General features: G+C 37.5%; 2 protein-coding genes across 2 annotated transcripts; one reads left to right on the top strand and one right to left on the bottom strand.

Annotated features, from left to right (window-relative positions):
- On the bottom strand, positions 1–1473 carry LOC132550276 (uncharacterized). Its single transcript, XM_060214323.1, has one exon. It carries the CDS (start codon positions 1471–1473, stop codon positions 1–3), a length of 1473 nt encoding a protein of 490 aa, XP_060070306.1.
- A 1866-nt stretch (positions 1474–3339) lies between these two features.
- LOC132550271 (membrane-associated tyrosine- and threonine-specific cdc2-inhibitory kinase-like) lies at positions 3340–26669 on the top strand. Its single transcript, XM_060214317.1, has 15 exons — positions 3340–3476; positions 7858–7996; positions 8354–8454; positions 10442–10650; positions 13170–13242; positions 15850–15972; positions 16164–16258; positions 16349–16455; positions 18639–18742; positions 21815–21856; positions 23362–23539; positions 23814–23919; positions 24703–24810; positions 24924–25053; positions 25865–26669. The coding sequence occupies exons 1-15, from the start codon at positions 3405–3407 to the stop codon at positions 25892–25894; spliced, it is 1617 nt and encodes a 538-aa protein (XP_060070300.1). The 5' UTR covers positions 3340–3404; the 3' UTR covers positions 25895–26669.
- The last annotated feature ends 1264 nt before the right edge of the window (positions 26670–27933 follow it).

Raw genomic sequence — 27933 nt, 5'->3', positions numbered from 1 at the left:
CTAGAAATCACCACAAATTCTAACTGAACCGTCTGGTTTCATGACTGGCACAATGGGTGTTGCCCACTCTGAACTGTCCACCTCTTCCACTATGCCTGCATTCTCTAAACTGAGAAGTCCTGCACCTATCTGGTCTTTCAGCGCATAAGGTACAGTTCTGGCCTTGAAAAACTTAGGTTGGGCATTGTCCTTGAGCTTGATTGATGCTGTGATCCCCTTGACCGTGCCTAACTTGTCCTCAAACACTGAATATTTCTGTTCGTTGATAGACATCATGTTTATTGTTTTCCAGTTAAGTCGAAGTTGTCCTAACCAATTCCTTCCAAATAATGCTGGTCCATCACCTTCCACAACAAGCAATGGTAAAAGTTTGGTCTGTCCCTCATAAGACACTTTGATGTTAGCCTCACCCAACACTGGTAATACTTCACCAGTATATGTTTTCAACATTGTCGAGCTGTTTTGTAGGTTGAATTTTCCCTGGAATTTAGCTCTGAAATCCTTATCAGATATCAATGAAACTGGTGAACCGGTGTCAAGCTCCATCGTTTGAGCTATCTTTTCGATGTCAACAGAAATTCTTATTTCCTTTTGCCCTGTGGACTTTATAGAGAATATCGGCCATACTTCCGAAACATCCTCCTGGTCTGAATCCTCAATGAAATGAATCTTCGAACTCTTCTTATGTTTCTTTGAGTCCCCCTTTGTTGGCCTGGCTGAATCAGTATTACATCTAGTACCACCAGTACCTTGATTTTTGGAGTTACCAGGTTTATCTCTAGAGGTTTTGGATTTTGGGCATCTCTTGTGTAAATGTCCTACTTCCTTACATGTATGACACTTACTGTTCTTGTAGAAACATCTGTCTGCGCTATGATTAGACTTACCACTGCGGAAACATTCTTTTGACGCTTGAAATTTGTGAACATTTTCAGCTTTATCCACTCTGTCACCCTTTAACTTCCGGGCCTCATTTTCAGCCATTTCCATACTCACTGCTATCTCTCTTGCTTTAGTCATTGTCAGAGTAGCTTCGGTTAGGAGTTTCCGTTGTGTAGGGATGGAAGACAAACACGACACAAACCTGTCTCTCAATGCATCATCTAGAAATGCACCAAATTCACAATGTTCACTGAGCCGTCTCAATCCAGCCACATATTGACATACAGTTTCATTCGAATGTTGATTTCGTTGATAAAATTTAAAGCGTTCTGCTATAATGAGAGGTTTCGGCTTTAAATGCTGAGAAATGAGTGTCTTCAATTCATCATATGTTTTGGCGGAGGGCTTTGCGGGAGATGTGAGGTTTCGCACTAGTCCATACATTTTCTGACCCATAACCGTCAACAATATCGACCGTTGTTTGTCTGCGTCCTCCACTCCATTAGCTATAAAATACTGCTCTACTCTCTCTACATACTCATCCCAGTTCATTTCAAAATCGAATGATTCAATTTTACCATACACTGCCATGATCGAGTTTACGTGCCCCTGTGCGTGAAAACTTTCGCCACTTGGCTGTCGGTGAATAATGGCTTTCTAGTATAATTACAGAGTTTTTGGTTTACCGTACTGCCGTTATCTTCAGCTTCGATGCACCGGAAATCCTCGTCGCCACTGAAATGTCCGAGGCAAGGCTTGTATTAGCTGATTTACGGGAACAAACGAGGAGCACATGGTTTCATGTTTATTCCAAAATGGCGGGCAGTCATCAACAACAATAATGAGCATGCGCAATACACATACAAATTGGTAACACTAAACACTGTTGGATAGAAACAGCAACCGCCCCAGACTAGTATGATTCTACAAACATTACATTCTCCTTTGCATTACCCTCATTTTTCTATCAAATTTCACAACCTAAAAGATATTCACATCTTGCAAATTTCAAGGTTCAAGGTCACTGTAAGGATGTTAAAAAATCATAATACAAGAGGAATAAAATATCTTGCGACAAGTTTTAGAGAACAAAGAATATATAAACATGTCAACAGAATTGTAGAACCAGCAAAACAAGTGTAAAATTGAAACAAAGACAATATCTACTCGAAGATTCACTGAAAAAGTACAAGGAGAATAAGACCATGTGTTCTGGAAGAATAGGCATCTTCTATTTTAAGTTATGGTGACATATCATGTTTGTTTTAGAAAATTGGCACTCTTATGCAGTCATTTACAATCTGGAAAATGAAGCTGCCCAATATTTGTATGTAGCATGTTATTTGCATGATGGTCTAACTAATGGTCTTAAACCAATAAGATACGCAGTCTTTAAAGTGATAATATGGTGTTCAAGATCAACATTTCCTACAATGTATCCAAAGAAATGGACAACTTCCCTATCATTGCATCTTGGAGCCTACTTAGGACATGTATTACATAAGTAATACTACTATGCTTGTTATTTCTGATATCTGCTGGTCATTTTTTATGGGCTGCAATGATTTACTGCTTGCATATAGTTGTTTTTAGTATATAGCAAGCTAATAACAAAGAATTTATTTTTTTAGTGGTCTTAGCATATCAGTACTTTGATTTTGTTTTGTTTTGTTTTTATAATGTATGGTAGATGGAACTGAGATAATTTTGGATAAATTAGTTACAGATGGTGTAATTATTGACCAGGGAGTGCAAAGCACTATCATTGTGATGGTGGTATGTGTATTTTTGGGGTGAAATAGAGTTATATTGGAATTGATATTGTTTTTCAAGAGATGTTACTTTAGCGTAAGTCTGTTTGGGGCTGATCACAGTTCGCCTGCTGTGTATGACATCACTTGTAAATCAGTATCAGGGTCTCATAGGAGACAAGGTTCGAGGGTTATATATATGTCTCTGTTATTCCTTTAACAAGAATTGCACATGTAGATCTTGTATCTAAGTTGTTTTTTTTTTCATCTTGACTCATAATACGTCCCTGGTACAAGAGACACGGCATTTGCGAATTAGCCGGTGCTATGTCACTTGATATTTGTTTATTTTAATATGTTGGAAGCTATCCAAGTTGTTCATTTTGTTACGAGTTCTCTGATTGGATGATGATACAGCATTAATACGTTAGCGATAGATTCGTAAACCAACAATCAATTTTAAAACCAACGAAATGTTCTTATTGTATTCAAAAATAAAATTGAACTCAAGTGGTACAATATTTCTGTATTTAAGCGATCAATGATAACGTAATGCAACATTTCAAGATAAAATAATTTTGATTAGCCAATCATAGTGCGCGTTCTTCGGGGTTCGGCAAAAAACCGCGAAATAGCGGCCATCGGTTGTTATTGTCGGGAGGAAAGTGCATATAATTCGAAGTCAGCAATAATTAATCTAACTGTCCGAGAGGAAACATGGTCCAGACACTAGATTGTGGTTAAGTTTTATTCTAATGTCAAACTTTGAAGATGGAAGTTTTCCCGAGCCCGAGACCTACACCAAAGTTTTTTCCCGAACCTCAGACATTTTCTACAAAGAAGGTGATTATTGAAATATATATTTTTTCATATGACTTTTGAATTGTATTGCAAGCTACTATTCTATATTTAAGTGGTACGTGGAATGCTGCTCAATATTAATAACGGTGTATAACGACATCGAAAGTGTTATTGTTTCAGCTTGCACCGAGAAAGCTTCGGTACATGTACATGTGCAATACGGTTTTTTGTTGGTTGGTTGGTTGACAGGTTGTCAGTCTCTGCGACTCCTCCCTTGAACGGGTATCGTTTCGCCGACGAACGTCAGAGTTCTGGCGACGTGATGGGGCGATCTACATCCTCCTCAGAGGGGTGGAACCGTCTGTATCGGTAAACGTTTGATTAGGCTAGTTTTAGAAGACGGCTGCGGGGCCTAATAATGCCTCATACTAACTAGCAGTTTGAAACATAATGGGAGTGTAATAGGAGTGTGTCAGTTTCGCTTGTATATAGTGTTAAGTATGGTCTCTGTCAATCAGCTGGCGGTGCATGCTTCTGATGATTATCATGCCGGAAACAAGAGTCTGATTCCTGGCCGGGGTATGGGATAGAAATATGAATTTTCCTGCTTCTATTAAGGTTTACATAAAAATAATGACATTTCAATGTCGTGATTAATGAGCTACCCAATAAGCCCAGATGATCCTAATTCACTAAAGTATACAGGTATGTTAATTTGTTGATTTTACATGCTTTCGAGAGCTAGACTTTTTCTTTCATTTATAAAATGGGAAAGACTTTTGATTTAGGCTGAAAATTGCTGATGCCTTCCTTCACTGCTAATACCAATATTACAGGGATTCTTGTTCAATGCTTCTCCTTCCATGATGGATTGAACATAAGTTTGTCTATAGGGGTGACTACTGAGGCCAAAAATGCTTATCAGGATAGTATTGCGATGATGAAATAACTGTTGTGATATTATTGCAAGTGAACATATGTTTTTGACGCAAAAATAAAGTGAAGTCAGTTACCATTTAGATGTATCAGAATGCTAAAACTGAAAATTATTTACAATTTTTATACAGTAAAGTAGGTTGCACAGTGAAATTTGTTACACTTTCGTATAACTTCATATTATTAACTCTAAACATGAACATGCTTCACTGTGATATATATTGTGAAACTCTTACACAGCTAGACTGAAGACTATTACTTTCATATAAGCCTTAGTTTTAAGAATTTAATAGAACTCCTTTTTATTTCAAACTTGTTTTATGTTTTAAAAGATGATTAATTTATTCAACAATCATGATTGGTTGGTTTTTACAGTAAATTTGACACACATTATACAATGTTGGCAGTCATGCAGAAAAATATAGTACAACTCTTGTTACGAAAGTTAGGATAATACAGCTTAAGCTATTTACTAAATAAAGGTACCTGTAATTTCACAAGAGATTTAAATTGGATCAGTTTTGTGACACTTTGCCATTAATTTTTACGTAAAAAATTCTGTCATACCACGATATATGAAATACTGCTGCCTTCCGCCATGTTGTTTATCAAAATGGTTAATTTCAAGGATGGGCCTAAAACATAGACCCAGAGTTAAAGAAGTCATTACCTCCCCTACTATAGTTTGTAGATTTAATTTGATTGGAAACAATAGATATAACAGTTTTTTAAAATATATAAACTCTAGTTGATTTAACAACTTGTGCTGAAAATTCTGTTTCCATTCTAAGCTGGTGAATGTGCCGTTCATGAGCTACCCTGGTCAGGGTCTCAAAGGTGCTTTCATAAATATGAACTCTGTGAAAAATCTTGCAATCTTAACAATCAATAGCTGAACAAACTATGAACCTATTGCTATTGAGAGAAAAGTTATCGCAATACATTGATAAGTTGACCTAGCATTGTACCACTATTGGTTAATCATCATATGTGGCAGAGTCACCATTTTGAGGTTGAAGACTACCTCGCAGAATAACATAGGCCCATCACATGTTATCAAGAGCAATTAGGGTAAAGTGTCTTTCAAAAGGACAATCATGTTGGCACTGACTGGTCTTTCTCCAGACCTGAACATGAAACTTTGACTGTCCTGAAGTTTAATAGTCCACTGCTATATCAGATCAGTTCCACATGCTAGTCTGCTGTGATAGTGGACGTAAAACATGAGACCCAAAATAAATGACTCTCGTAATGTACAAATGGTAAGTCGAGAGGGAATACCTAGTCAAAGGGAAATAACTTGCTCTCTATTCATGTTTTGTGATGCTATAACAGAACATGGAACTTAATACTGAGTGTCAGATCATTATGTAGTGTGTAGCTGTCGTCTCTACATACTGAGTGTCAGATCATTATGTAGTGTTGAGCTGTCGTCTCTACATACTGAGTGTCAGATCGTTATGTAGTGTGAAGCTGTCTCTACATACTGAGTGTCAGATCGTTATGTAGTGTGGAGCTGTCGTCTCTACATACTGAGTGTCAGATCATTATGTAGTGTGAAGCTGTCTCTACATACTGATTGTCAGATCATTATGTAGTGTGAAGCTGTCTCTACATACTGAGTGTCAGATCATTATGTAGTGTGGAGCTGTCTCTACATACTGAGTGTCAGATCATTATGTAGTGTGGAGCTGTCGTCTCTGCATACTGAGTGTCAGATCATTATGTAGTGTGAAGCTGTCGTCTCTACATACTGAGTGTCAGATCATTATGTAGTGTGGAGCTGTCGTCTCTACATACTGAGTGTCAGATCATTATGTCGTGTGGAGCTGTCTCTACATACTGAGTGTCAGATCATTATGTAGTGTGTAACTGTCGTCTCCACATACTGAGTGTCAGATCATTATGTAGTGTGGAGCTGTCGTCTCTACATACTGAGTGTCAGATCGTTATGTAGTGTGAAGCTGTCTCTACATACTGAGTGTCAGATCATTATGTAGTGTTGAGCTGTCGTCTCTACATACCGAGTGTCAGATCATTATGTAGTGTGAAGCTGTCGTCTCTACATACTGAGTGTCAGATCATTATGTAGTGTGTAGCTGTCGTCTCTACATACTGAGTGTCAGATCATTATGTAGTGTGGAGCTGTCGTCTCTACATACTGAGTGTCAGATCATTATGTAGTGTGAAGCTGTCTCTACCTACTGAGTGTCAGATCGTTATGTAGTGTGAAGCTGTCTCTACATACTGAGTGTCAGATCGTTATGTAGTGTGTAGCTGTCGTCTCTACATACTGAGTGTCAGATCGTTATGTAGTGTGGAGCTGTCGTCTCTACATACTGAGTGTCAGATCATTATGTAGTGTGGAGCTGTCGTCTCTACATACTGAGTGTCAGATCATTATGTAGTGTGGAGCTGTCGTCTCTACATACTGAGTGTCAGATCATTATGTAGTGTGAAGCAGTCTCTACATACTGAGTGTCAGATCATTATGTAGTGTGGAGCTGTCGTCTCTACATACTGAGTGTCAGATCGTTATGTAGTGTGGAGCTGTCGTCTCTACATACCGAGTGTCAGATCGTTATGTAGTGTGGAGCTGTCGTCTCTACATACTGAGTGTCAGATCATTATGTAGTGTGGAGCTGTCGTCTCTACATACTGAGTGTCAGATCGTTATGTAGTGTGGAGCTGTCGTCTCTACATACTGAGTGTCAGATCGTTATATAGTGTGGAGCTGTCGTCTCTACATACTGAGTGTCAGATCATTATGTAGTGTGGAGCTGTCGTCTCTACATACTGAGTGTCAGATCATTATGTAGTGTGGAGCTGTCGTCTCTACATAATGAGCCATTCTTAACAAAGCACATATTGTCAGATTTGAGTGATTACTCATGAAATATGAAATAAGTATATGGATGTTGCATAATATCTATGTGACAATTTTTTATTTATGTTTTTTTCATGGTTGTCTGGAATAGGTAAAAAATTGCAGTTTTGGAAGAGATGTAACATGACCTCTGTGATGAGCCATGCGCATCCATGATATTCTATTGGTTACAATCATTTTTGCTCTCTACACCTCTGTAACATGTTGTGGCAAAATTGAAGGCACAAGCAAAGATATTTCATTGGTTCAAGCAGAAAAAACTGACCAATAAGAGGCTGATAGACTCCTTTTGTTGATCACAGAGGAGCGACACCTGAAAGCTATTACAGTATACTGTTAAGTGACCTCGAGATTCATTTAATGTACATCAGATGATCAAGCTAGTCTTTTCGTCTTGTCCACAAGATGTCACACATGGAACCTTCAATTTTGCTATGATATGTTCCAGGGCTGCAGAGAGCAAAAATGATTGTACCCCTGGAGTATCGAGGATTAGCCATGAGAGAATACACTCTTGCCATTGAGGTCCAGTTGGATCCTTAGTGAAGCTTTAAGGTAGTTCATTGGTATGTTTATCTTTGTGCTGTATTTGTGTTGCAGTCAAGAGGTACCCCACGGGATTCATTACCTCCTAAACCACCAGTGAAGAGTGCTCCTCCTATCAGCAGAATCTTTCCACACAGACCAATTCAGAGAGCTCAGATTGTGTCATTTCGAGAAAACCATGATGTCAATGGACGTATCCTTAATATGTCTTTGTTCTGTGTGCTTTTGTTGGGTTATAACTTTCATTTAGTAATCTGAAAATCAATATTTCCCTGGGCTTTTTTTTCATCTGCTCTTTTGGAACTTATCATTGGTCTTATTCAATATTGAAATCATATCTATGCATAGATATCTACAAAAATTTGCAGTTTACTTTAAAAGATAAATTATGTAAAAACTTCTTTCTAACTTTTTGATTTCCTTCCTAATAAGAGACAAGAAGCCATTTCCAAACCTGACCAAAAAACTGAAATATTGCAAAGGAAATGGAATCAGTTCAGGATTTGCGACATTTCTGAATGTTGAAGAATCTTTCTTTAATGATTGACAGTATTTCTAGGAACTAACTTCTCTGATTCCAACAGCAAACAACTGTACTTTGAGACCGGATTCCATGTCATATCGAAACTAGGAGCTGGGTCCTTTGGAGAGGTAGGTATAAGGATATTGTACTTATTTCTCCCCCACCTCCTTTTTGCCAGTTTCTAATTTTTGCTATTTTTCCACTGATTAGATTACTCAGTGAGTACTGAACTAACAATTTTCAGTTCCAGAGGATTTTTTAGCCCACCATCTATTCAAATAGATGGTGGATTATTCAAATCGCCTTGCGTCCGTGGTCCGTTGTCCGTCCGTACGTCTGTAAACAATTCTTGTTACCGCTATTTCTGGAAAAGTACTGGATGGATCTTTCTCAAATTTCATATGCATTTTCCCCTTAGTCCCTAGTTGTGCATTGTACCTTTTATGGACTGAATCGAATTCAAGATGGCCGACAGGTGGCCATCTTGGATTGTGGATGTAAAAGTTTGTTACTGCTATTTCTTGGAAAGTACTGGATGGATCTTTCTCAAATTTCATATGCAGTTTCCCCTTGGTCCCTAGTTGTGCATTGTACCTTTATTGGACAGATTCCAATTCAAGATGGCGGACAGGGGGCCATCTTGGATTTTGAATGTAAAAGTTTGTTACCGCTATTTCTTGGAAAGTACTGGATGGATCTTTCTCAGATTTCATATGCAGGTTCCCCTTGGTCCCTAGTTGTGCATTGTACCTTTTTTGGGCTGATTCGAATTCAAAATGGCCGACAGGCAGCCATCTTGGTTTTTGGAAGTAAAATCTTGTTACTGCTCTTTCTTGGAAAGTACTGGATGGATCTTTCTCAAATTTCATATGCAGTTTCCCCTTGGTCCCTAGTTGTGCATTGTACCTTTTTTGGACTGATTCGAATTCAAGATGGCAGACAGGGGGCCATCTTGGATTTTGAATGTAAAAGTTTGTTACTGCTATTTCTTGGAAAGTACTGGATGGATCTTTCTCAGATTTCATATGCAGGTTCCCCTTGGTCCCTAGTTGTGCATTGTACCTTTTTTGGACTGATTCGAATTCAAAATGGCCGACAGGCAGCCATCTTGGTTTTTGGAAGTAAAATCTTGTTACTGCTCTTTCTTGGAAAGTACTGGATGGATCTTTCTCAAATTTCATATGCAGTTTCCCCTTGGTCCCTAGTTGTGCATTGTACCTTTTTTGGACTGATTCCAATTCAAGATGGCAGACTGGTGGCCATCTTGGATTTTGAATGTAAAAGTTTGTTACTGCTATTTCTTGGAAAGTACTGGATGGATCTTTTTCAAATTTTATATGCAGGTTCCTTTTGGTTCCAAGTTGTGCATTATACCTTTATGGAATGATCCGAAATCAAGATGGCTGCCTGTCAGCCATCTTGGATTTTGAGAGTAACATCTTGTTACTGCTATATCTGAGGAAGTCCAGGATGGATCCTTCTGATATTTCATAGATATTGGTTTCCCTTGGTCCCTAGTTGTGCATTGTACCTTTTTTGGACTGATTTGAAATCAAGGTGGCCCACAGGCAGCCATCTTGGATGTCGACAGTAATACACCACAAGCATATTGTCCATTATCCACCTGTAACTGACTGCTATCTAATAATACTTTGGGATCTTTTTCAAATGATATTTGCTAATAGGTGCATAATAAAAATATCTTGTGCCATCATTGAGTACATTCAATGAAGACCAGTTCATGAACATTTACAACACCTGTAACAAACAAAAAAAAATCTTCAAGAACTGAAAACAGATCCTCAAATGGTGGGCGCCAAGATCCCTCTGGGATCTCTTGTTGTGATATTAATACATCTTCAACTCTTCAAAGGCATTGCTAAAATTAGACATTCTAGTTTTAACACAAGAAAGTGGAAAATTAAAGAGTAGGAAGCTGTTAAGGTTGCACTAAAAAGTTTATTGGGGCAAGCTTGTTGGTACGTGGTGTGTTTAAGTTATCATCTTTCAAGTGTTCTTCGTAATGTGATGCAAAATACAAGAGATTATTGTAGTTTCAAAGAAGTTGATCAAGTTTTGCTAAAATCGTTAACTTTTCATATTCATTTTCCTTAGGTGTTTAAAGTACGAAGTAAAGAAGATGGACAGTATTATGCTGTGAAGAAGTCTCAGGAGAAATTTCGTGGAGAGATGGACAGAAAGAGAAAGTTAGAGGAGGTTGCCAAGCATGAATCCTTACCACCTCATCCTAACTGTGTTACTTTCCATCGTGCATGGGAAGAGCGGCAACACCTTTATATACAGGAGGAGCTGTGTCAGACTAAGTACGAGATAAGACTTTCTCTGTGTCAGACTAAGTACGAGATAAGACTTTCACTGTGTCAGACTAAGTACCAGATAAGACTTTCACTGTGTCAGACTAAGTACCAGATAAGACTTTCACTGTATCAGACTAAGTACGAGATAAGACTTTCACTGTGTCAGACTAAGTACCAGATAAGACTTTCACTGTGTCAGACTAAGTACGAGATAAGACTTTCACTGTATCAGACTAAGTACCAGATAAGACTTTCACTGTGTCAGACTAAGTACCAGATAAGACTTTCACTGTGTCAGACTAAGTACCAGATAAGACTTTCACTGTGTCAGACTAAGTACGAGATAAGACTTTCACTGTATCAGACTAAGTACGAGATAAGACTTTCTCTGTGTCAGACTAAGTACGAGATAAGACTTTCACTGTGTCAGACTAAGTACGAGATAAGACTTTCACTGTGTCAGACTAAGTACGAGATAAGACTTTCACTGTGTCAGACTGAGTACGAGATAAGACTTTCACTGTCAGACTAAGAGATTAGACTTTCACTGTGTCAGACTAAGTACCAGATAAGACTTTCACTGTGTCAGACTAAGTACCAGATAAGACTTTCACTGTGTCAGACTAAGTACCAGATAAGACTTTCACTGTGTCAGACTAAGTACGAGATTAGACTTTCACTGTGTCAGACTAAGTACGAGATTAGACTTGCACTGTGTCAGACTAAGTACCAGATAAGACTTTCACTGTATCAGACTAAGTACCAGATAAGACTTTCACTGTGTCAGACTAAGTACGAGATTAGACTTGCACTGTGTCAGACTAAGTACGAGATAAGACTTTCTCTGTGTCAGACTAAGTACCAGATAAGACTTTCACTGTGTCAGACTAAGTACCAGATAAGACTTTCACTGTGTCAGACTAAGTACGAGATTAGACTTGCACTGTGTCAGACTAAGTACGAGATAAGACTTTCTCTGTGTCAGACTAAGTACCAGATAAGACTTTCACTGTGTCAGACTAAGTACCAGATAAGACTTTCACTGTGTCAGACTAAGTACGAGATTAGACTTGCACTGTGTCAGACTAAGTACGAGATAAGACTTTCACTGTGTCAGACTGAGTACGAGATAAGACTTTCACTGTCAGACTAAGAGATTAGACTTTCACTGTGTCAGACTAAGTACGAGATTAGACTTTCACAGTGTCAGACTAAGAACGAGATTAGACTTTCACAGTGTCAGACTAAGTACGAGATTAGACTTTCACTGTGTCAGACTAAGTATGAGATAAGACTTTCACAGTGTCAGACTAAGTACGAGATTAGACTATCACTGTGTCAGACTAAGTACGAGATTAGACTTGCACTGTGTCAGACTAAGTACGAGATTAGACTTGCACTGTGTCAGACTAAGTACGAGATTAGACTTTCACTGTGTCAGATTTTGACGGTCAGACTAAGGGCGAGGTTAGACTTTCACGGTCAGACTAAGGGCGAGGTTAGACTCTCATTGATGTCCCTTTAACAGCTTATCAAATATTGATATCTATATGTAACATTTTTTCAGCAAACCCTATTTACTGGATTAGTTAGCTATAAGTTTGTTTATTACTTCCTGTTTTGTGGCTTGTTATATGTTGTTCACCACTTCCTGTTTTGTAGGTTGTTATAAGTTGTTCACCCCTTCCTGTTTTGTTGGTTGTTATAAGCTGTTCACCACTTCCTGTTTTGTAGGTTGATGTAAGATGTTTACCACTTCCTGTTTTGTAGGTTGTTATAAGTTGTTCACCCCTTCCTGTTTTGTTGGTTGTTATAAGCTGTTCACCACTTCCTGTTTTGTAGGTTGGTGTAAGATGTTTACCACTTCCTGTTTTGTAGGTTGATGTAAGATGTTCACCACTTCCTGTTTTGTAGCTTATTATAAGTTGTTCACCCCTTCCTGTTTTGTAGGTTGATGTAAGATGTTCACCACTTCCTGTTTTGTAGGTTGCTATAAGATGTTCACCACTTCCTGTTTTGTAGGTTGATGTAAGATGTTCACCACTTCCTGTTTTGTAGCTTGTTGTAAGTTGTTCACCCCTTCCTGTTTTGTAGGTTGATGTAAGATGTTCACCACTTCCTGTTTTGTAGGTTGCTATAAGTTGTTCACCACTTCCTGTTTTGTAGGTTGCTATAAGTTGTTCACCACTTCCTGTTTTGTAGGTTGATGTAAGATGTTCACCACTTCCTGTTTTGTAGGTTGCTATAAGTTGTTTGCCACTTCCTGTTTTGTAGGTTGATGTAAGATATTCACCACTTCCTGTTTTGTAGGTTGCTATAAGTTGTTTACCACTTCCTGTTTTGTAGGTTGATGTAAGATGTTCACCACTTCCTGTTTGTAGGTTGATGTAAGATGTTCACCACTTCCTGTTTTGTTGGTTGCTATAAGTTGTTCACCACTTCCTGTTTTGTAGGTTGTTATAAGTTGTTCACCCCTTCCTGTTTTGTTGGTTGTTATAAGCTGTTCACCACTTCCTGTTTTGTAGTTTGTTGCAGTATGCGGAGGGTCATGAACTGTCTGAATCGATGATCTGGAAATATCTGGTGGATTTATTAATGGTAAGATGACCTATACACACATTGATTTAATGACAATTCTGTATCGGCCTCAGGTCTCCTGTTCATTTTACACAATTTATATTTCTTAGAATTTGGCTATAAATTATTTGTATGATTGCCAATATGACATTATTGTTTAAAATGAAATATTATTAGGGCTTTTCACCAACTGGTAAAAAGACCTATTGTTTTTGTTCTGTTTCTTATTATTCTTACGGTATTATTCTTCTTCCAAAGTTGTGGGTTTGTAATCTTTAAAATTGTAAAAGCTAGACATACAGTCTATTCAACGGTTTGTAGATACGTATATGAAGTTGTCGATGCCGATTTTTTAAGTAGGTCAAAAATCCAATATGGCCACCATGATGTCATAAGTTAAAAACTTAAAAACGGAAATATCTCGAAAACCACTGATTGTACAGAGTTTGTGCAATAATATTATTTGTAGAGAATTTCCATATCTAACTTTATCTCGTGCCATATTAACACAAAATCTGTCAAATAAAAAAGCTCCCTGAGGGGTAAAGTTTTCAAAATTTAACAAATTTTTTCTTTTTTTTTCAATTTTGAATTTTCTTGAAATTTTCTTCTTCAGATCAACGCAGAACGTCCTTCCGATGAATTAAGTGTTTTCAATTCTTCTGAAACGTTTACCATTTCCGTTGTACGCCATTTTGAAAATTTTCTTTGATCTTTTAAAAATGCCAACAAATAGGAAAAACTCATTCTAGATCAATATTGATGGGCTATATTTTATCAAATTGTTACTGAGAAGATTTCCCAAGATGTCTTCTACCATTTAGTGACATTTACAAATTCATTGGAAAAACAAAATGGCCGCCATGACGTCATTTCCGATTTTACCTAAAATGCCGTAACTCAAGAACTGTTTAAGCTAGTGACCTCAGTTTTAATCATATTATGTAAATTAAAAAGAAAATTCTTTTCACAAGAAAAAAACTGGGATCAAAGGTCAACTTCCTGTTTTCGGTAGGGGTCAAAGTTCAAAAGTGTTATTTTTCAGTTACAAACTTTGACAAACCTCTTCTCAAGTTCTGCAAAGCCTTGAGTCTTGATATTTCATGTGTAAGATGTCTGTTTAATTATCTATCAAGTTTGGTAATATAAATGACCTTGACCCAATTTCAAGGTCACAGTCTTCAACTTTGGACATAAATATTCTGTGGACATTTCCTGTCGATTGATGTAAGAGAAACGTACCTCAAAATTCAACTTCCGGTTTGCGGTAGGGGGTCAAAGTTGAAAAGTGGCATAAGGGTACCAATCTTCTCAAGTTCTGGAAGGCCTAGAGGCTTGCTATTTCATATATAAGAAGCATATGTAATTGGCAACAAAGTTTGATAATAATGACCTTGACCCACTTTTAGGGTCACAGATGTCAATTAACTAAAAATCATTAAATGACAGTTTCTCAATTTCTAGAAGGCATGCAATGATGAAAAATAATTATAAACCTTCCGGGAGACTTCCTAGTGATTGTCATCAGAAAAACATCCCTCAAAATGTCAACTTCCGGTTTCCGAAAGGGGTCAAAGTTCAAATATACAAAATAGGGTACCAGTGTTCAACAATCTTCTTGTCAAGTTTCACAAGGTCTAGAGAACTAATATTGGGGACATATTGATCATCAGATGTTACATTATAAGGCTTGCAAATATGAATAACCTTGACCTACATTCAAGGTCACAGGGGTCAAATATGTTTGAACCTTTAAAAAGTGTATTTCTTCGTTATTGTGTAGTTATATCTCCTTAACGTTTCAAGATTCAAAGTTCATCTTTGCATATGTTGTAGAGACTAACAAACAAGGAAACTTTCTCATATATTGTTATCAGGATAAATGTCAACTTCTGGTCAACTTGTCGCTAAAGAAGTGAAAAGCCCGCAAAATTGTTAACAACAATTTCTAGTTTACATTGCTGTAATTATACAGAACTCTTGTCACTGGTTTGAGCGAGAGAACTTTTATGTTTTGTCTGCCCGTCTATTCCATTTGCCAACTGTCTTTCCACTATCTTGACTAAGCTTCATCTTCACACTAGTTGTCACTGAAAATCCATACTTAGGGTATGGGTTCACCTTATTTAGTGTCATATATCAAAAGTAGGTCACTGTGATCTTCATTTTGATCTTTGAAAGATTGGGCTCTATCTCCAACAGTACCTGCAGTATCAGCTGTGATCAGTTAACTGTTACCATGTTCTCAAAAACAAGCGCAGAAATATTTCTGGTTTGTGGTGTATACATCAACCAGGTACACATAACAGTCAGGGTTGGATTGGGAAAAGGTGGCTATCAAATAGCAGAGAACATACTAAGTGTTAGTAAAACAGGATGGCAACGATTTCCATAATGCAGTCTTTTAAAATTAAATTTGTTAATGTTTCATCAAACATGATGAAATATTGAATAAATAAAGACAAAATATAGTAACTATGGTACCCCTAACGTTGCTGTTATCGCTGTGGGTTCATTGAAGAAAATGAAGGTCTGTTGCATGAAATTAGCTTCATAAAAGTTCATTTATCAACTTCTTGATTGCTCAACATGTGGTGACCTTTTAGAATTGTTTCTATTTGTTGGCAGGCAGCAAAACACTTACATGATCACAATCACATTCACATGGACATCAAGCCAGACAACATTTTTATCTCTCATGACAAGGTTTGCAAGCTAGGAGATTTTGGGCTTGTCATTGACCTGTCTAAGGTAAGGTCAACAATTTAAAATTTCATTTTCGTGTGACCCTGAAGGGACTTGCAAATTAATGGCCAGTAAAAAGTGTATGCTTTGAAAAAGAAAAGAAAAATTTAAGGACAGTCTTTTTAAGCTGCTCAAGATTGGTTCAGGTTCATTTGATAGAAATGCATACAATCTAAAAAACTTGTTCACCTTTTCAGGGTGGAGACTTTTCTGAGTCGCAAGAGGGTGATCCTAAATACCTTGCCCCAGAATTAATGGACGGCAAGTTTTCAAAGGCAGCAGACATATTCAGGTATTTACTGATCAACACTTCTTCCTCTCATCAAGTTTTTTAAATCTTATTAAGAATTCATAACACTGAATAACCATTTCAATTTTACAGTCTCGGAATGACAGTTCTAGAACTAGCGAGTGATCTTGACTTACCAAGAGGGGGAGATGGCTGGCACCTTTTACGAATGGGACACCTCCCTGAAGAATTTCTCCGTGGTAAGAATCTTGAAGTAGTGCTAGGGTCTGTTATTGATAGTTTATTTGTTGTTTTGATGAACATGTAAATTTTTCGCTATATCATGATAAAGAGAAACCTGCTGTGTTATGTAAGAGGTAAACAGTTCTGTTTGATACCAGACTAGCTTTGGTGATTTTACCAATAAATCAGAAATATTTGAGTGATAATTCAGTCTTGTCCCATATGGAGGTGTCTAATTATATTTTGTAATTATAAATCTATTTGAAATAAGACAATAGAATGGTGTTTTCATTACTGTTTAAGGAGATAAAAGCATATAAAAAAGGAAGTGTGTCCGTTAAGACTTCCTGAGAGAAATAAATATTCCTCTTCAAAATGAAAAAAAAATTAGCAGAAATTTGTGACACAATGAAGTTTGAAGGAAACAATTTAACAATCTGAAATGAAACCAATGTAATTATCTAAAGGCATATTATAGAGATTATTGGTAGTTTTATTTTCCGTTTGTTGAAATATGTTTAAATTTTCCTGGATCGTAAATTAATTAATGTTAAAGCAAGGTGTAGCATTCGTAACACGTGGCGTCCGTCTAAAATTGAACAACAATTTGTCATAATGGTCTGGAAGGAGTTATAGTAGAAGTGTGCGCAAATACATCGATAAATCATCGTGGGTTTCAAAGAAGTATTTTAGTGACACTACTGTAAACCTGTACTGCTCGTGTACATAGAAAATAAGTTTTTGAAAATTGGTTGTAAAATTGGTGTCTGCTCTGTTACAAACACACCTTTGACGAATAAACCCATTTAAAAAGTTGTTGTTCCTAAAATTACCGGTCTGTACGTCGCTGATGGGTGGAATTTTCCACTAGAATCACCATCACACATGGGCATGTTACCGGAAACCGAGATCCGGTCTGTATGTTTATAGCGTCTCCAACGTCTCAAAACAGAAAGGAGAAATCTAGAAAATAATAATTTCTTCTATTTGTTTTATTCATGTTTCCTTAATAAATTGGAATTTTTTGACCACAAATCATTGGCTTGTCCATATTCCTCTATAAGATTCACTGCACTTTATCCATGGTATGTCCGAGTTGTAACTTGGTGTCCGTGTTACTACCCAACAAATGAACCAATGTATGCTTTATAAGTTTTCCTAGGGTATGCATTTTCAAAACAGTTATTGTCTTATTGAAAATCACAACATTCTTCAAAGATAATATATCCACATGTTTCAAGCAATTTTCAATATGTGATCAAAAAAAATTTTTATTTGCATATGTTGCGGTCGTAACAGTGTCCAATAGTTTACTATAAAATTACTCTCAATGTGTTGAGGTCACTATTTTAAATGAGAGTAATATTTATATACAAGAACAAACACATCAAGTCATCTGAACATGTACACAAGTTCTTAAATGTTAAAAAAAAAAGCTTCAAAAGACACCATGTTATGAACGCAACAAATTCAGGGAAGTTATTTTTACTCCTGTTTACTTGAAAACCTCTTGTGAAACTATCTTCTGAATATCATGACACAAAATGACAGGTTATTTTTCTAAACATGTTAGCATGCATTTTGAAATATGTGTTTGAAAATTTTGTTTTTGTGTCACAATTTCATAACCAAGACTGAAATATCCCTCATATAAATCATCTCTTGCAAAAAAAAAAAACAAGAAAGAAAAAAAAACATGGAAGGGCGATGGAAATGGGCTCCACCTTTGTGTCCAATTAAACTTGCACAGTCCATATTTGGGTAGCTAAGTGTGATATTCGATTTACACTTACATGGTTGAAGCAGCAGGTACTGCTCTACAAAGTACTGATCACCAACTTACATTTCATGCTCTAGTGACTTAGTTCAAATCTGGTTTAAGGAGAATTGATTAGTCTCTTGAAGACCATAACATAAAATTGCAGGTATATTACAGAATGGAGGGTAGGGATTCTGGCGTTCCTTTTACGTTCCAGTGATTCTGTTCTCCTCCCGTTCAGAACACCCATGATGGTCTTCATTAGGAAGACTTAGTCCCACAGGGCGTATACTTCCACTGTGGATATAATTCAGGTTTATTTATGGAATCTTGACATTCAAAGCTGTGCTTCATTATAATGTGTTGTAGTTCCCTGAGCCATGGAAAATTTTAACTTCTGATGGGCTTCTATTTATTTACAATGTTTTCTGGTCATTACAGACAAATCCTTTGACCTGAAGTATGTTATACAACAAATGTTGGATCCAGACCCTGCAAGTCGTCCAACAGTTGACCAAGTTCTTGCCTTCCCGTACGTCAGAAAGGTAGGCATTGTCCTGTTGGGAAGATGTATATCACATTTTATCCAGAGAGATTTTCCAAAACCAAGCTATCAATAAACAATGGCAAAGAAACCTTCTCTGTATCGTCTTAACATTCCTTAGTTTGATTTTTAGGTCATCTGACCCGAAGGGTCCGATGACCTATAGTCATCATGCTTCGTCCGTCGTCGTCCGCCGTGCGCCGTGCGTCGTGCGCCGTGCGCCGTGCGCCGTCCGCCGTGCGCCGTCCGTAAACTTTTCATTCAAACGACTTCTTCTCAAATACTAGAAGGTCTAGGGGGCTAATACTTGGCACAGAGGATACTGGCATGGAGCTCTACCAAGTTTGTTCAAATGAATGACCTTGACCCACTTTAAAGGTCACAGGGGTCAAATATGTTAAAATCTTTAAACAACTTCTTCTCATTAACCAAAAGGCTCAGAGTGTAGATATTGGGCCTGTGACATGCTTGGATGAAGGACTACCAAGTTTGTTCAAATGAATGACCTTGACCCACTTTAAAGGTCACAGGGGTCAAATATGTTAAAATCTTTAAACAACTTCTTCTCAATAACCAAAAGGCTCAGATTGCTGATATTGTGCCTGTGGCATGCTGGGATGAAGGGCTATCAAGTTTGTTTAAATGAATGACCTTGAACAACTTTCAAGGTCACAGGGGTCAAATATGTCAAAATCTTTAAATAACTTATTCTCAAATACTAGAAGGCCTAGGGGGCTAATACTTGGCCCATAGCATGCTGGCATGGAGCCCTACAAAGTTTGTTCAAATGAATGACCTTGGCCCACTTTCAAGGTCACAGGGGTCAAATATGTTAAAATATACAAAGGACTTCATCTCAATAAGCAAAAGTCTATGAGTGCCGATATTGGGTCTGTAGCATGCTGGGAGAAAAGGCTACCAAGCTTATTTAAATGAATGACCTTGAACAACTTTCAAGGTCGCAGGGGTCAAATATGTCAAAATCTTTAAATAACTTCTTCTCAAATACTAGAAGGCCTAGGGGGCTAATACTTGGCCCATAGCATGCTGGCATGGAGCCCTACAAAGTTTGTTCAAATGAATGACCTTGGCCCACTTTCAAGGTCACAGGGGTCAAATATGTTAAAATATACAAAGGACTTCATCTCAATAAGCAAAAGTCTATGAGTGCCGATATTGGGTCTGTAGCATGCTGGGAGGAAAGGCTACCAAGTTTATTCAAATGAATGACCTCAACCCACTTTCAAGGTCACAGGGGTCAAATATGTTAAAATATACAAACGACTTCTTCTCAACAAGCAAAAGTCCATGAGTGCTGATATTGGGCCTGTAAGATGCTTGGAGGAGAGGCTACCAAGTTTGTTCAAATGAATGACCTCAACCCACTTTCTAGGTTTGGCTTGCTTTTTGTCAGATGACCGTTAAGGCCCATGGGCCTCTTGTTTTTTTTTTTTTTTTTTCTTAATTAATTTGAAATTTGGTGCTCTATTTCTTGTGGCAAAAATATTCAAAACAAGTAATATTTCTTTTTTAAAAAAAGAGACAGAGAAAGAGCAAATGTTTATATTTAGATTTACGAAAATTCCTTTTTAAAAGCTGTCATGGGGATGTATTTTGTTGGTTTGAAACTTTCTGAAGCAGACTATTATTTCTTTGTCAAAAACAGGATTTGATAGACAAATTACAGATTGCTAATATCTCTCGGGGGCAAAAAAGTGTTTCCATAGAGTAAGGGAAAGGGAATATTTTCCTTTGGGAGATAAGCATTTGATAATAAACAGATGGTGACTGTTACACCATACAAGAGTATACTGTAAAATCAGGATTTTTCATGGGAGATTTATTTTGGATTTATATGTCCTCTTAATATAAACAAATTCTTATATCCATAAACTAGTAAGTTAAGTAGGGTTATTGAGCTTGTCAAAATAAAGTGGCTGCAAAATAAATAATAATAAGTAGCCTGGCAGTGTGTTGTTTGTCAGCTTCACCAACATACTGTTCGTAGCCTGGCAGTGTGTTGTTTGTCAGCTTCACCAACATACTGTTCGTAGCCTGGCAGTGTGTTGTTTGTCAGCTTCACCAACATACTGTTCGTAGCCTGGCAGTGTGTTGTTTGTCAGCTTCACCAACATACTGTTCGTAGCCTGGCAGTGTGTTGTTTGTCAGCTTCACCAACATACTGTTCGTAGCCTGGCAGTGTGTTGTTTGTCAGCTTCACCAACATACTGTTCGTAGCCTGGCAGTGTGTTGTTTGTCAGCTTCACCAACATACTGTTCGTAGCCTGGCAGTGTGTTGTTTGTCAGCTTCACCAACATACTGTTCGTAGCCTGGCAGTGTGTTGTTTGTCAGCTTCACCAACATACTGTTCGTAGCCTGGCAGTGTGTTGTTTGTCAGCTTCACCAACATACTGTTCGTAGCCTGGCAGTGTGTTGTTTGTCAGCTTCACCAACATACTGTTCGTAGCCTGGCAGTGTGTTGTTTGTCAGCTTCACCAACATACTGTTCGTAGCCTGGCAGTGTGTTGTTTGTCAGCTTCACCAACATACTGTTCGTAGCCTGGCAGTGTGTTGTTTGTCAGCTTCACCAACATACTGTTCGTAGCCTGGCAGTGTGTTGTTTGTCAGCTTCACCAACATACTGTTCGTAGCCTGGCAGTGTGTTGTTTGTCAGCTTCACCAACATACTGTTCGTAGCCTGGCAGTGTGTTGTTTGTCAGCTTCACCAACATACTGTTCGTAGCCTGGCAGTGTGTTGTTTGTCAGCTTCACCAACATAATGTACGTAGCCAGTCAGTGTGTTGTTTGTCAGCTTCACCAACATACTGCCTTCACCAACATACTGGCAGTGTGTTGTTTGTCAGCTTCACCAACATACTGTTCGTAGCCTGGCAGTGTGTTGTTTGTCAGCTTCACCAACATACTGTTCGTAGCCTGGCAGTGTGTTGTTTGTCAGCTTCACCAACATACTGTTCGTAGCTTGGCAGTGTGTTGATTGTCAGTTAAGCTTTACCAATGTTTATTCCATTGATGTGTTTTTTTTAAGAAAGCTGTGTTTTATTTTATTGACAGATCTGGAAAAGACGACAACGTGAATACATGATGAACAGTGCTGTAAGTTTTCTGACTAAGGGACTTTTGGGGTTACAAGATAAATCTATCAATGGTTCAGTCTCCTGCATAAAATCTCTAAGCAAACCATTGATTAAATTCTGTGAGTGGTACCTCTTAACAGAACCTGGAGTCCTGGGGTGAGATAGATGTTTTACTGGAATAGACCTAAACAAAACCTGGAGTCCTGGGGTGAGATAGATGGTTTACTGGAATAGACCTAAACAAAACCTGGAGTACTGGGGTGGGATAGATGTTTTACTGGAATAGCCCTAAACAAAACCTGGAGTACTGGGGTGGGATAGATGTTTTACTGGAATAGCCCTAAACAAAACCTGGAGTACTGGGGTGGGATAGATGTTTTACTGGAATAGCCCTAAACAAAACCTGGAGTCCTGGGGTGGGATAGATGTTTTACTGGAATAGCCCTAAACAAAACCTGGAGTCCTGGGGTGGGATAGATGTTTTAATGGAATAGCCCTAAACACAACCTGGAGTCCTGAGGTGGGAAAGATGTTTTACTGGAATAGACCTAAACAAAACCTGGAGTACTGGGGTGAGATAGATGTTTTACTGGAATAGACCTAAACAAAACCTGGAGTCCTGGGGTGGGATAGATGTTTTACTGGAATAGCCCTAAACAAAACCTGGAGTCCTGGGGTGGGATAGATGTTTTATTGGAATAGTCCTACCTGGAGTCCTGGGGTGGGATAGATGTTTTACTGGAATAGCCCTGAACAAAACATGGAGTCCTGGGGTGGGATAGATGTTTTACTGGAATAGCCCTAAACAAAACCTGGAGTCCTGGGGTGGGAAAGATGTTTTACTGGAATAGCCCTAAACAAAACCTGGAGTCCTGAGGTGGGAAAGATGTTTTACTGGAATAGACCTAAACAAAACCTGGAGTACTGGGGTGAGATAGATGTTTTACTGGAATAGACCTAAACAAAACCTGGAGTCCTGGGGTGGGATAGATGTTTTACTGGAATAGCCCTAAACAAAACCTGGAGTACTGGGGTGAGATAGATGTTTTACTGGAATAGACCTAAACAAAACCTGGAGTCCTGGGGTGGGATAGATGTTTTACTGGAATAGCCCTAAACAAAACATGGAGTCCTGGGGTGAGATAGATGTTTTACTGGAATAGACCTAAACAAAACCTGGAGTCCTGGGGTGGGATAGATGTTTTACTGGAATAGTTCTGAAGAGATGGTTGCTTAATTGAAAAGAAATGTAAATGTGGAAGGTTTAATTGAAATCAGTATCATAAGTTCATACACTAACAAAAATGGGCCAATAATGACTATGAAATCATTTCAATTTATTGCAATGAAACAGATATTAAATAAAAATTTGTTGTACACATTGTGTGAATTTTTTTATTTAAAAACAATTCTGAAATATTCCTGAAGATTCAAGACATCTTATTTATCGGTACTTGTGAGTACAAGTGAACTATGATGAAATGAAAAAATATTCTGTATAGTTACCTCCCCTTGCTTTTACAGGTGAACACTGTACGATCCATGTTCCAGAGTTTGTTCCAGGCTTTACTCTTCCTCACTGCTCTATTTACCTTACCTTATCATTATTTCCGGCCAACCCTCCCTAGCGAGACATCCACACGTAGCAGCGTCCTCAGTAGTAATAGTACTGGCTTGGGACTAGACCATAGTCTTTCTGATGGTAAGTTCACATTGCCAGATCTGAGAATCAATGGAAACTTTAATTCTAACACAGGAATAGATTTTTACTGTTTTATAACTTTCTGATTACAGACTGAATGTTTTGCACTAATTTACAGCCAAAAGAAATCTTGTTTCCTTTAAATTTAGGGAGGGGGGAGGGGGGGCATATTTTGCAAGATAAGGTTGGTGTAAAATTGAGGGACAAGTTTCTTTACCTGTCTGTGTAAAGAAGAGCTGATTTAGATATATAGAACATTTTATCATTTTTCCAGATGATTGTTTTGAGGATGAGTTCAGTATACACAACAATTCTATGGGAATTCCATTAGACAGTTCTTCATCAAGTGAGAGTTTCCTTTCAGAGTTTGCAGTGCCAAGGTATGTTGTTTTTAATTATTGATCTGAGCTATAGTTATTAAAAACACTTTATAATTATATGTAGCTAAAAGTTAAGGGAGAAAGTGATCTTTTGAGGAAAAAATATACATCAGTGCTCCAGAATAATTCTTTAACCAATAGGTAAATAACACTTTTCCAACCTTAAGAGTAAAAAATCTCAACCATTTGGGAAAATTTAATGTTGTCATTCCAAAGGTTAGAGACCTGTTTATAAGCTGTCAATCATAACAGTTCAGATCTAACTTCATCAGAGGCTTATCATTTGCTAACGTTTAACATATATGAACAACAACAACAAACAAAAATAGATAATTTTATGGGTTTTTATATGCCCGTTGAAAGACGGATGTATTATGGTATGGCGCTGTCTGGTGTAAACTTTTATTTGTCCTGAGATCTCCTCCTACATTTTTCAGCCGATCTTTATGAAACTTGTTAGGCTTAATCACCATGATATGAAGTTGTGTTTTCCTGAACGGGGTTTTGATTTGGTGATTTGAACAAGAGTTATGGCCCTTTGTTTATTTCACTATAGAAATCTTGTCCGAAGATCTCCTCCAACATTTTTCAGCCGATCTTTATGAAACTTGGTAGGCTTAATCACCATGATATGAAATTGTGTTTTCCTGAACGGGGTTTTGATTAGACGATTTGAATAAGAGTTATACCCCTTTACTCTTTTGGATATTCACGGGTGTATTTTGTTCCGCTTTGCGGTACTCTTGTTTTATTTGGTGTGAAGTTATCTTTACTTGTTAATAGCAAGCTGCCCCTGCGGAAAGCTTATACTTCTCCTGTGATGCGACATCGACCAAAAGACTTTGTCTATCCACCAATGAGTTCTTCACCAGTGCTTCCTAGCCGTAACAGGTAAACAATATCTGAATTTCTTTTAGATGAATAAATACAATGGTTTGTACTACAGAAGTCCTGACCAGAGTTTTGAGACCACTTTTAAATAAATAACATGTTTTGTACTACAGAAGTCCTGATCTGAGTTTTGAGAGCAGTTTTGAGGAGGAGAGAGCTGTCACACCAACCACATTTACTACTAATCTACTTGATAGTGAAGACATTACCAAGCCTGGCATTGAACCCAAGAATCTCATGGATGTAAGTAACATAAACTGAAGCCAGTAACTGCCATCCTGTCGGCCCCATTATCAACCCTCACTGCTGCTGTCGACTAGGTACAAACTTTCAATGGCCCAGTCAGACTCGGCACCAACGGTAAACTGCCCTGTCAGACTCGGCACCAACGGTAAACTGCCCTGTCAGACTAGGCACCAGCAGTAAACTGCCCTGTCAGACTCGGCACCAATGGTAAACTGCCCTGTCAGACTTGGCACCAACGGTAAACTGCCCTGTCAGGCTCGGTTCAAACCTTTAACTGCCCTGTCAGACTTGGATCGAACCTTTTAATTGCCCTGTCAGATGCGGTTCAAGCATTTTAACTGCCCTGTCAGACTTGAATCAAACGTTTCAACTGCCCTGTCAGACGCGGTTCGAGCATTTTAACTGTCTTGTCAGGCTAGGTTCGAGCATTTTAACTGCTCTGTCAGACTTGGTACGAACATTTATGGACACAAGCATGCGGTTAAAAATACCAAATTCAGTGATAATAGAGCCTCTAATATTAGAGGTTCCTCCTTACAGTTATGGGGTTCTGAAAAGCACTGAGTAGTGTTAGCATGAAATGTGTTGTCACCATAAAGCATGATTTAAGTCGCCATGAAGGGTGTTGTTTGTCACCTGGAGTTATTGGATGTTGTGGAACATGCTGTTTGTTGTCATGAAGGGCGTTTGTCACCCTAAGATAATAAAGCATATTATTTGTACTTATGGCCTATATAAACTTAGAATTGACATGTTTGATAGGCAAGCAAATCTCTTCATTATTATTTATTTTGATATCTTTCCACAGATGTTTGAAGCGGCCAGCGATGAGGATTGATACTGCTGTTTATTGTACATCACTTATCACGATGTGAAGGTGCTCACTTCAGGATGTACCAGTGCTTGTGTTCAGAACTGGTTTCTGAGCTCCATCTATGACAAAGATGGACAGACATTAAAGTGCTTAGAACTCCAGAAATCTGTTGCCAAATTAACAAAGATTGTCTTGTTGAAAATGCTGAACTACTGCAGGCCATGTGACATGTTTAGTCCTGTGTTTGTTTTACACAGTAAAACATTGAAGGCTACATATACTACATGATTGTGACAAACCCATTTCTAAAGAGTTGTGCACCACACATAGGAGTCTTGCAAAATATCTTTTCAATTCAAAGGATTCTTGGTAATGGCATAGTTTGAAAAGTGCAAGAAATGGTGATTCACATAGATTTACTCTCGGTTTAAGGCAGTAAGGTAGCATTATTATATCCACAAGTGTGATGTAGAGAGTCCCATGTATTATTTTTGAGGATACTGAAGTGCTTGCAAAATTGACTTTTCTTACAGCAGGCAGTAACATTGAAGATGTTGGAAATTATGCAGTTGTGCATAAAAGCAGAAAACAAGCTTTGCCGTTATTTGCAAGAAGTTTATTTTTATATGCCTACAATAACCGATATGTGTTCAAATTTGTGTACTGTGTTCAAATTGTGTACTGTGTTCAAATTGTGTACTGTGTTCAAATTTGTGTTCTGTGTTCAAATTTGTGTTCTGTGTTCAGATATTTAAAGGTCGCAATGTAATCTGAACATTATCATCATTATCTGAATATCTGCTGCAATTTATAGTTCTCAATATCTTCTATATGTCATCTTTATATGTATATATTGTCTAAATATCATTGTACATTTAAATATCATCTGTACATTTAAATATCATCTGTACATTGTCTAAATATCATCTGTACATGGTCTAAATATCATCTGTACATTGTCTAAATATCATCTGTACATTGTCTAAATATCATCTGTACATCTAAATATCATCTGTACATGGTCTAAATATCATCTGTACATCTAAATATCATCTGTACATCGTCTAAATATCATCTGTACATTGTCTAAATATCATCTGTACATTGTCTAAATATCATCTGTACATCGTCTAAATATCATCTGTACATCTAAATATCATCTGTACATCGTCTAAATATCATCTGTACATTGTCTAAATATCATTGTACATCTAAATATCATCTGTACATCGTCTAAATATCATCTGTACATTTAAATATCATCTGTACATTGTCTAAATATCATTGTACATCTAAATATCATCTGTACATCGTCTAAATATCATCTGTACATTTAAATATCATCTGTACATCGTCTAAATATCATCTGTACATCGTCTAAATGTCATCTGTACATCTAAATATCATCTGTACATCGTCTAAATATCATCTATACATCGTCTAAATATCATCTGTACATCGTCTAAATGTCATCTGTACATCTAAATATCATCTGTACATCTAAATATCATCTACACATTTTCTAGATATCATTTGTGTAATGTCTAAATATCATCTGTACATCGTCTAAATGTCATCTGTACATTGTCTAAATATCATCTGTACATTGTCTAAATATCATCTGTACATTGTCTAAATATCATCTGTACATCGTCTAAATATCATCTGTACATCTAAATGTCATCTGTACATCTAAATATCATCTGTACATCTAAATATCATCTACACATTTTCTAGATATCATTTGTGTAATGTCTAAATATCATCTGTACATCGTCTAAATATCATCTGTACATCGTCTAAATATCATCTGTACATCGTCTAAATGTCATCTGTACATCGTCTAAATGTCATCTGTACATCTAAATATCATCTACACATTTTCTAGATATCATTTGTGTAATGTCTAAATATCATCTGTACATGGTCTAAATATCATCTGTACATCTAAATGTCATCTGTACATCTAAATATCATCTACACATTTTCTAGATATCATTTGTGTAATGTCTAAATATCATCTGTACATGGTCTAAATATCATCTGTACATCGTCTAAATATC

This window comes from Ylistrum balloti, unplaced genomic scaffold (genome assembly GCF_031769215.1).
Source record: "Ylistrum balloti isolate Yb309-2 unplaced genomic scaffold, AGI_CSIRO_Ybal_v1 Utg370116, whole genome shotgun sequence".
NCBI lineage: Eukaryota > Metazoa > Mollusca > Bivalvia > Pectinida > Pectinidae > Ylistrum > Ylistrum balloti.
Note: the sequence above shows the minus strand (reverse complement) of the source record. Positions and strands in the feature narration are given on the sequence as shown.